General features: G+C 57.9%; 1 protein-coding gene across 2 annotated transcripts; it reads left to right on the plus strand.

Moving 5' to 3' along the window:
- The first annotated feature begins 8,545 nt into the window (after positions 1–8,545).
- Positions 8,546–10,477, plus strand: HAND1 (heart and neural crest derivatives expressed 1). Of its 2 annotated transcripts, none has more exons than XM_075101003.1 (2): positions 8,546–9,264; positions 9,703–10,477. In XM_075101003.1, exons 1-2 carry the CDS (start codon positions 8,758–8,760, stop codon positions 9,799–9,801), a joined length of 606 nt encoding a protein of 201 aa, XP_074957104.1. In that variant the 5' UTR covers positions 8,546–8,757; the 3' UTR covers positions 9,802–10,477. The 2 variants fall into 2 exon arrangements, with proteins under 2 accessions (XP_074957104.1, XP_074957103.1); XM_075101002.1 differs by having other exon boundaries at positions 8,547–9,264; positions 9,700–10,476.

Genomic DNA, 10,477 nt, shown 5'->3' on the forward strand with positions numbered 1-10,477 from the left:
GAAAAAACAGCACTATATATATGTACAGACGCTATATATTTTTAAAAATATATTTATTTATTTATATATATTAATATATATATCTCCGTGTGTATATATAAAAATACATCAGGACTGCTGGTGTGTATATTGCTGGCTTAGGAATTACTGGGATTTTTTTTCTGTGCTTTAGGTGTAAAATGGAGACAGTGAAAAAAAGAACTTTATGAAGAGCCTTGTCACCTTGTTGGGGAAGGGTGTTCATTTGTCCTGGGATGAGTTTCCTCAGCTGCTGTATGGGATGGGCCCTTTGGAGAGGCCCTGTGAGCACTGGGGCAAGCTCGAAATGGATCTGAATGCTGGTCCAAAACCTTTCCCTGCCAAAACTCACCCCCTGCAAGCCTTCATCCTGATGGAAAATACATCATGCTGAATACTCCAACATACTCCACTGGCCGGGACAACCGGCAGTGAAAGGCTGATGGTGGCCATCTCTTTGCCAGTGCCCTCCAGCTTTGGCCGGCTCCTGCAAAACATCCCCGTAGCTGCTTCGCCACCAGCACCAGCGAGTGGGTTTCACCCTGCTTCCCGGGGAGCTTTGGATTTATGGTGTAAAACAAACCTCTTTCTTTTGTCCAAACAAGATGCTTCCTGCAGAAATGGCTATTTTGGGTTGGGTTTTTTTATTTTAATGGCTTCTCAAAGAGCAGAACTTGTTCGCATGAAGTTGCTCCAAATGTTTCCAAGCAAAGTTTAAGAGAAAACTGGAGTTTCACTTAAGTATGTTTTAATGGGGAAGGCTTGTTTTTCCTTCATGTTCACTGTTCTTCTTGGAAAACACAGAGCCAAGAGCAGAAATGTCTTCAGCTCAAAGCAAACTATTTTGTTTCAGTTTTGAGAACCGGGGAGGGATCAGCATTTTTATGGGAGAAATTTTTTTCCTTCCAATAAGCTCCATTTTAAACAGTTTTTTTCTCCAGAGCATATTAGGAGGAGTCGCATATTGACATACAATAAATAAAGTCATTATTCTCTGCAGATCTGGATTCACTTTTCACAGCACGTCCCCACCCTGTGACCCCCCCAAGAGCAATGCGGCACCGCAGACCACGCTGCCACAGGACAGCCAGCATATTGGGGCCTTTCCCCCCAAAACATCCCCCACCGTCCCCCTACACCCATGGGTGCCCTGAAGACATTGGCACAGCTGTGCTGGGTGCTGTGTCCCAGCTCGGGGCGGGGGATAGCAAGATCTGGGGAGGCAAACGCAAAAACCGGGGCTGCCTGCATGCTGGGGAGTGGGACAGGTCAGCTTTGAAGATTTAATCAAAAAGATGTTTTCTCACCCAAACCACCTGCACTTGGAGCACTTCGCTGCCAGATAAAAGGACAGAGCGGAGGGTGGCAGGTACTGGGAGGGTGTCCCCCGGCGCAGCGTGGGGCTGGCAGCTCTGCAACGCGTTTGCGGTTGTGCATTTCGGGAGCACATCCCAGAGCCGGTGGACGGGCCAGCGCTGGGATGCGGCGGCTCCCGGCAAAGAGCCGGGCAGCCCAACCATCTCACGCCGTCTCCCCCTACAACACAGTTTTGCATGGGCTGTGCTTTTAAAACCGGGTGTGACAAGGCAGAGGGCTGGATACAGCCCATAGCCAGCAGCGACTTTGAGTGTGAAAATGTTGGTTTTAACTACAGAAACAGCTTCCTTACAGATCTCCAGATTCCCCCTACTTCTCCCTGTTTTTTTGGGGGGGGACTGGAAAGCAAAATCCACGGGAAAACCACAAATAACTGTCCCCCCAGCTCCCTGCCATCTCCTCCCCTCAAAACTTGCATCCTAAAAAGGAAACTATTTGCAGCCCCAGTCTGATGTTGCCTGCACTCCTGCTTCTGCCACCTCCCGTTTATAAAATGGGTGAAAAAAGGGTGGAGAAAAGCACTAAAATGATTTAAAACCCCCAGCCCCCAAATAATTTTCAGTTGCAAAAAGTCTTAACAGATGCTTGTTAATTTTTAAAACCATCCCAATCTGCAGAAAACAAACCCGTCCCTGAGAAAAACCTTCTTGCAACTCTTGCCATAACCTGACGGCTGGCCCGGCGGCTGCACGGATCTCTCCGGATGCGCCAGGGGGAACCAGGGGAAGACCAGCCCCTTTGATCCCCTGGGAGTGGAGCAGTAACTCCTGCCCCTGGAGAAAAGGACCCCATGGATTCTGGGAGAGCTGAGGATAACCAGGGTAATAAGGCACTACAACTTGTCCTTATCCTCCTAAACTGGCAATGCTGGCATAGCCGACCCGGCATGCGGCACTGCACAAACAGAACTGGAATTGCCCTGAAAACCTTATAGACAGAATGAAATCAAAACCGCAGGTGGATCTGCATGGGGAGGAGGGTGGGAAGCACGGATACATACTGGGAAATGGTCTCACCACTGGGAAAGGTGGGCAGGATGCTGCTCCCTGGCTCCGGCTGCTCCCCAGAGCCAGCACACCACACTGAGCCTGCGGCACAGCAGAGCCCCATTAGAGCTTCCCGCCCTATTTCAGTGGCCTGTGCTGCTGTCGCCAGCCTTCGCCCACCACAAAGCCAAGCACAGGGGCTCCCTCTTACCTGCAATGTCATGCAAACACAGTGCAAGATAGGAGGAGCACCCCATGCCCAACCAACAAGCCAGGTCAGCCCCTGTGCAAGGCACAGGGCCAACGGAACAGGAGGGAAGTCCCTCTTTCAAGGAAGGTGGGATGGTGGTATGACCAGGGACCAGGGAAATCCCTCGTGCGTGTGGGGCATGGTGGTTCCTGGGGTACCTGGTGTGGGAAGGACCCTGAGCTCAAACCGTGCATCCTCCTGTTAAATGTCGCAAAGCAAGAGCCAACAGAGCAAAAGGCGAGAAGGCAAGTACTGGTGGCACCATGAGGACAAGATGGAGAGGAGAGGGAGAGGGAGAAAAGACACATCTCGTGTCACGACTCACTTCCCTTTTCCCCATCGGTGCATATGAGATGACCCAAACCTGCACCCACGTCCGGACAAGGGGAAAGTTGGCAGCAGGGAGCCCAGCCCTACCTCATCCAGATCGAGCAGTTTGTGTCCAGCTATGCCCCAAACCAGATGCTTTAGACAAAGACGCCAGGAGCTGCCTTAATAAGCACTTATGCAATCCTTCTCGCGCGGAGGAAATGTCTTTCCCAATCCCCAGCCATTAGCAGTTGGCTGATGCCCTGGAGCGGGACATTTTAGAGCCCTTGTAAATTTGCTTCAGGAGTGGAAAGTGGATGGAGGAGAGGAAGGTGCTGTTTTTTGTCAGGGACCTCTATCAGCCGGGAGCTCTTCTCTGCTCCCTGTGAGTGGAGAGGTGCCACTGTGGGTCAGCACCCAAACCCTGCCCTGGCCAGGTGATTGGGGCAGGAGGATGATGGTGACACCTCCTGCCCCGGGGTCAGCACCCAGCCCCTGGGCTTTGGGGGTCAGTGTTGGTCCCAGCAGGGAATTTGAGTGAGGAAAGAAGAGGATTTAGGGCAGAAGCATCACTCCTGCTTCAGTGCAAAAGTTTCTTCTGGATTAAGAGAGATCAACTGGGGAGCAAGAGGGAGAGATGCACACAGGTCACCTGGGCTGCCAGTCGGAGCTCATGGACCCGTTTCTTTTCCATCATCTCCAGTTGCATATCCATGACGGGTAATGTAATATAAACAGAAATTCCCTTTACGGCGGGTAGACCCTCCTTCCACTGATTTCCATGGCAATCAGATGGGGGAAGAGCACAGTTTTAGTAAGACTTGGGGCACCCACGCCAGCTTGGAGTAATGATTTTGGGGCTGGTTCCAGCGGTGAGCTCCAAGGCTGCCCTTACCTTCCCTTTGCCTATTGTTTGCATCCAAATCTAATTGCAAATTGACATGAGCCGTCTTTGGGGAGCGGCTGCTCCACTCTGCTCCGTCAGCACAATGAGCCGTTGTTGATACGGCCACAGCAATTTTCCAGGTTAATTTATGGCCGCCACACCCCATTAGCGGCAATAAATGTGGAGCCCAGTTTTGCCGAAATTGTGAGTTACGATTTTTCAAATAAATACATTTTCCTATAAACCAGCACTCTGTTTAGTTTGAATGTTCCTCGCAGACACATCCATCTACATAAAATACACAGGAGAGGAAGCTGAGCTGTGACTTCGCGCTGATGACATAAAAACTTTTGTAAACACAATGTCATTTACAGTACGAGCAAGGAGAGAGGAAAAAAATAAACAGCGAGTGCCTGGCGCATCCCTTCAGGAGCACATGGAAAATTTAATAATCTTTTTTTCCATAAAGCTTTGTTTTCCTTTTGATTTATCCGGACAGGGCAGTGGCTGCTGGGCCATAAATAGATTGTATTTCTCGAGAGGCAATGGTTGCAGTCATCCCTTATGTTGCTAGCGGGGCGGCGCGGGAGGTGTGTGTACAGTGAAGATGCCGCTGATTGCTGCTGGGAACAGGAGCACCCGGGCTCAGCAAGCCACAGCCACCGCCACGCTGGGTGCCCGGCTCACCCCCAGTTCCTCCTGCTCCTTTGGTGGGGCTTTGACAGCCCGAACCCCACCTGGGATTGTGTGCGTGATGTTGTAGGATGAAGCAGCCCAGTGATGTAGTTTGGGGGATGTGGGCAGCGTGAAGGCGCAGGCGTGCGCAAGCTCCCCTGCACCCCAGTGCTCCCCCAGCCCCTACAAGACCCATGCTGGCAGAGTAAGACATGTCGCAAGCCCTTCTGGGAAGGAGGGATGCCCTGATGGGCTTTTACAGCTGTGCCACTCGTAGCCCAGCCTTGGCCATGACCCTGGTGCTGGGTCAAACTGACCTGACTTTGTTCACTTCTGCAGGTTCCCTCCCTCTTCACATGACCAGGAGGACAATAATCCCCCCCAGAGCAATGACACACATGCAGCTAGCCCCACACACCTCTCCTTGAAGCAGACTCTGCTCGTGCCTCAGTTTCCCAAGGCTTTTTGCAACCATTCCCCCCAGGCCTCCAGGAGCAGAACTGTTAGGAAGGTGCTGAGTGATTATTATTGCATTATTTCAGGCGAGTGCTATAAATACCCAGGGGCACCTTTAGACACAACCCAGCTGCCCGGGGGAGCTGGCTCAGCCCCGCTCCGCGCCTGCAGCGGCTGTCGGAGGGGGGGATCGGAGGCAGCAGCTGGGGGCAGAGGTACCTTGGGGCACAACCTGATGGAGGAACACGGGGGGGGCGGCGAGGGGAGGGCTCCAGGGTGTCAGGGTTGGGACCTTCCCGGCTGCAACCCAGGGCTGTGGCAGAGCCTGGGGTGGGGAGGGGGTATGCGGGAGCAGGAGGGTGCCGGGATGCTGCAGGGAGACACTCGCAGGGAAGACAAGGGGAATATTTTATGGGGCTGCAATGTAAACAGAGCTGGAGCAGAGCCCCTTTTTATGGAGTCCCTGTCCTGCCAGGGCATCTGCCAAGACCCTGATTTACGCTCCTATTTAGATAAGGGAGCCAGAGCGGGGGGAGCAGAGCCGGCGTCAAAGTCACAGGACACCCCGGGCTGCCGCTTGCTGGGCGCTGATAAGGAGGTGACCGAGGGGCTGAGGCCAAAACTGCAGCCCCCGTCCCAGGACAGGGGATGGGTGCCGAGCTGGGTGGCTCCTGCTGGGGTTAGGGTGCTGGGGGCTGCGAAGACCTGGGATAACCTCACCCCCCGACATGCAGCACCAGCCCCCCCCCCGCCATCGGCCGGCTGTGAGGGCAGGAAATCTTTCTCTGAGAAGGATTTGAAGGAAAACAGGTGGAGAGAAATGTGGTTCCTCCTGCCATGCCAGCCATAAATCGCCTAATCCGAACCGCTCGGCGTTTCCCCCCGCACGAGCAGGGAGATGTGAAATTAAAGAAACTCACCAAAAGTTTGAGAAGTGCTAAATTTGGACGCCATGACAAAGGCAGTCTGGTTTGATTTAGAAGGTGTCGGCATGAAAAGGGCTCCAGTTTTATTATTTTATTAAAGTACGAAAGATTAGAATGATTTTCCAAAGGAAAATCAACCCGCTAGTCCCACTATTTGCTCAGCTGAGCACTTCCAAACCGCACAGGGTCCAGAGAGCTCGGGGGGGTCGGGAGGGGGGATAAAGAAAGATAACGCCCGGGCTTGGGCTGGGCTTACCTGGCTCAGCGGCCAGAGGCTGGAGGTAGCTCTGATGCACGGCTCGAGGCAACGGCTCCGAGCTGGAGATGGCTGTGAGTGGCCTGTGCAATGTCGGGCTATGGGGGTGGCATTTATGGTTTGGTTTTTTTCTGGGGCGGGGGAGTGTTTTCCAGGGATGGGGCTGGGTGGCACAGACCCCAGCCTGGCGGTTTGCTGCATCGGGGCTTTTACATGGATGGGGAGAGGCTCAGTGAAGAGCCTGTCTGGTTGGTCAGGGGAGCAGGGCACTGCAGGTGATGCCAGCATGGGAAGGGGGGCATGAAGCAGGACCCCTGTCCCTCTCCCAGGAGGGGACCGGCCCCCGATGGCTGCAAGTGGGCTCAGGGATCCCACCCAGCCACTGGCATTTTGGAGGAAATCGGGGACACAACGCCCTACCCAAGGCCTGACTCTAACAGGAGGGTAATCACTAGCAAATGTTTGCAGGGCGCTTGTTTAAAGGGGTGGGGAAGGGGGGGCTTTGCAGCAGCTAAGAACAAAGCGTGGGGAGCGAAGTGGGGCAGATCCGGTACGGCCGTCCCCCACTGGCCGCCGGAGCCCGGCAGAACTGGAGACCTGCTTGCACCCTGTCCCAGCCCCCCCGGCCTCCTGCCTTTGCAACTCGCCTTGTAACAACTAACGATGGAAAATCCGAGGCATTTAAGTGGCTCCCGAATCCGCCCGGGAACCGTGATTGAGAGAAGTCAAATAAAATTTGTCATCTTTAAAATGCAGGAGGACGTTAATGGTGTGTTAGCCCGGATGATTAATACAAGCGCCTGCAAACAACCCTCCAACGTTTCCACCCTCCACTGCAAGATGAATCGCTGGAAAGCGCCGTTAATCGCTAACATACCTTGGGCCCAAAGCCCCTTCCTGCCCCGCCGTGCTGTGATCGCCACCGCCGTGCCCAGGTTGTCCTCACTGGGAATAACCGGAGCAAGAGCGGGGTCGGCCCAAATGTCACCTGGCTGGGCTGGGGGCGAAGCGTGGGGTCTGGGACCCGTCACCCTGAGGATCTGTGTCCCATGGGTGCAGAGGCGAGTGGGACATGCTGCCGCTGCAGGGCCCCATGCTGGGCTAGGGTTTGGGGGCTGCGGTGAAGTACAAGATCCCAGCCCCAACGAGACCCCCCCCAGCCCTTCATGGCCAGGCTGGGACAGGGAAACACAGGGCAGGTCCCGACTTTGCTATCGTAAATATGTTTGTGTGTGTATAGGACCATTTTTATATACTTACGTAAGTGTGTGCAGTGTCTGTGCATGGATGTGCAGCGGACACGTGTATTTATATGCCACGCATGCAATGCACATGCGCATACACACACCCCGCTCGTGTGTGTATGTAATATATATAGTGTCATTGTGTGTGCAGCATATGGGTGCTGCTGGTGTGTGTACAGAACGTATGTGGGCACAGTGAAGTGCGTGTGTGTAACATATTTGCGGGGTGCGTGCGTGCAGCACAGATAGGTGTGCGGTGTTTGCAGCATCGCTATGTTTGTGGTCTGTGCAGGCAACACGTCCGGCGGTTTGTGCAAGCAGCGTATGTGTGTGGCGTAACTGCATACGTGCGCAGCGTGTATTTGCGTGACACGGCTGTGTGAGCTGTGCACTCGTGCAGTGTGCCTGAAGGGGTGCAGCGCACATCTGTGTGAGCGTGCATTTGTGCAACATGCAAAACACACGTGGGAGACGTGCCCCATGTGCGGGGAGCCCGCCCCACCACCACTGCCGTGCCCAGCCCGGGGGCGCCCAGCCCAACCGCCCTCCAGTGCCTTCGCCTCCTCCTCCTCTCCCCACCACCCAGCTCCCCCGGCGGAGGCGGCGCAAACGCAGCACCGGGCGCCCCGCGCTGCCCGGCCGGCCCCGCCGCCTCCCCGCGCTCCGCTGCCACGGGGCGAGCCTTCCCCGCGTGGGGACGGGACGCGCTGGCGCCGGGGCCGGCCGCTCCCCCCGCCACGGACTCCGGGGAGGCTCTCGGGAAGCAGAAAGCCCCCGGGTCACCGGCCGTCGGGGGTCCGGGTACCCGCGGCTCCCAACGCCCGCTGCTGCCTCTCGTCCCCTCGCCGGGCGCGGCGGCTTCTCCGTGGGGGCTCGGACACCCCCCCGCCCCGGGAGCTGGGAAGCGGACGGGATCGAAGAGCGACGGGGCGGGGGCTGGGGTCCCCCCCTCGGGTCACTCCTCACCCCCTTCTCCCTGCAAGCAAGGAGCAAGCGGGAGGGGAGAGCAAACAGGGGAGGTGTGAGCCCAAATAAACCGAGTCAACAGCGCGGCGCACGCCCCCTCCGCCGCCCCGCTCCCCCCGGGGCCCCCGAGCATCCTCCCCTGCCCATTGGCTCCGCGGCGGGGGGGGGCCCCGGCCCTATATAAAGGCGGGGTTGGGAGGCTCCAGAAGGGGTTAAAAAAAAAAAACAACCCACCCAACCCCAAACCCCAAAGGCCAGCGCAAACCCCAAAGCCGGCCAGCACCGTCGCAGCCCCTCGCCGGAGCCGCGCTCGCCGCCGCCGCCTCCCCGCCCGCCCGGCGGGGAGCGCCTCCCGCCCCGGCCATGGCGCGCTGCTGAGCGCGGCCCCCGGGGCCAGCGGGGCGGACCATGAACCTGGTGGGGGGCTACCAGCACCACCACCACCACCACCATCACCACCACATGCTGCACGACCCCTTCCTCTTCGGGCCGGCGGCGCGGTGCCACCAGGAGCGAGCCTATTTCCCCGGCTGGGTGTTAAACCCGGCCGAGGTGACCCCCGAGCTCGCCGGGCAAAGCCCGAGCTACGGCCCTGCCGAGTACGGCCCGGCCGGGCAGGGGCGGCTGGAGGCTCTCAGCGGCCGCCTGGGCCGGCGGAAAGGGGTCGGGGGACCCAAGAAAGAGCGCCGGAGGACGGAGAGCATCAACAGCGCCTTCGCCGAGCTCCGCGAGTGCATCCCCAACGTGCCCGCCGACACCAAGCTCTCCAAGATCAAGACCCTGCGCCTGGCCACCAGCTACATCGCCTACCTGATGGAGGTGCTGGCCAAGGACAGCCAGCCCGGGGACACCGAGGGCTTCAAAGCCGAGCTCAAGAAGGCCGACGGCAGGGAGAACAAGAGGAAACGGGAGACGGTAAGAGGCGGGTCGGGACCCCGCTGTCCCGCTCTTCCCGGGCCGGGAGCGCGCGGGGAAAGCCCCGGGGCTGGGGGGACACCCCCCCCGCTGTTTTTTTTTCCAGCCTAAAAATAAAAAAAAACCACCCGTAGAGGGGTAGACCTCGGCGGAGAAGAGCTCGCCGCCTCTTGCCCCGATGGCTCCCGACGGGCCGGGCGGGCTCCCGAGCGCTCTCCCCCAGGGACGAACCCCGGGACCGGCCGCGGCGGATCCTCCGGCCCCTTCGGCCTTCCCCTCTCCCGGCCGCTTTCCCGGGACCGGGAGCGGGTGGGTTTCGGAGCCGCGGGGCTCAGCTGCAGCCCCGGACGGGCGCAGAGGTGCCGCTCCGCCGGGAGCCCCGCTCCGCTCCTGACCGCTCCTTTCTCCCCCCTCTCCCCGTCTCCTCTCCCGCAGCAGCCCGAGGTCTATTCGCAGCCTTTGGGCCACGGCGAGAAGAAGCTGAAGGGCCGGACGGGTTGGCCTCAGCAGGTCTGGGCTCTGGAACTGAACCCCTGAGGGCTGCCCCGACGGCGCTTCCCGCTCGCCCCTCCATGTGCAATGTCGGAGAGAGCCCGGCCTGGCCCCCGGAGCCCACCCAGGCGCAGGATGCGGGTACCCGGCCCGGCTCCCCCCTGCCCAGAGGGATGCTCCGCGGGAGACAAGGGACGGGCGCCTTGCGGGGACGGATCCTGCCCGCCCCGTCGGGGGCCATTTTCCCCCTCGCCCCTTCCCCAGTTTGCAGTACTCGTTGCTCCTTCCCGTTGTCAGCAGCGATCAGCAGCTCCTGCCCTCCCGGGCCGGGCTGAAACGGTTTGATTCGTTTGCTGTTGTAAATACGAGCCCCCGTCCCCGTCCCCGTCCGCTGCCTGACCGATGTGTGGCTGCGGTGAAACTACCTAGAGGTGCATTTGGGAACACTCCTGTGCCGGGTTTTCTACCTCAGATCTGCATGACCACTTCCCGAGGGACCGGGCGCACCACACCACATATTTAAAACTGAATAATTAAAAAAAATTTAAATAAAATAAAATTTAAACTTTACGCAAACAGCCTCGGGTCTGACCCCTCTGCCTTCCCCCACTCCTGAGATCGCGCTGCTGTGGCCGGTCTTCCTGCCTTCCTGCCCTCCTGCCCGCACGGGCAAGGTGTGCTGCGAGATTAAGGGCTCCCTTTAAGTCTGTGCCCCGCTGTG

This window comes from Phalacrocorax aristotelis, chromosome 8 (genome assembly GCF_949628215.1).
Source record: "Phalacrocorax aristotelis chromosome 8, bGulAri2.1, whole genome shotgun sequence".
In the NCBI taxonomy this organism is placed as follows: Eukaryota; Metazoa; Chordata; class Aves; order Suliformes; family Phalacrocoracidae; genus Phalacrocorax; species Phalacrocorax aristotelis.

Excerpts from the sequence above, each read along its gene's own strand:
- HAND1 (XM_075101002.1), top strand. The coding sequence starts at position 8,758 with ATGAACCTGGTGGGGGGCTACCAGCACCACCACCACCACCACCATCAC. Across the intron at positions 9,265-9,699 it reads ACAAGAGGAAACGGGAGACG|CAGCCCGAGGTCTATTCGCA; the intron begins GTAAGAGGCGGG and ends CCTCTCCCGCAG.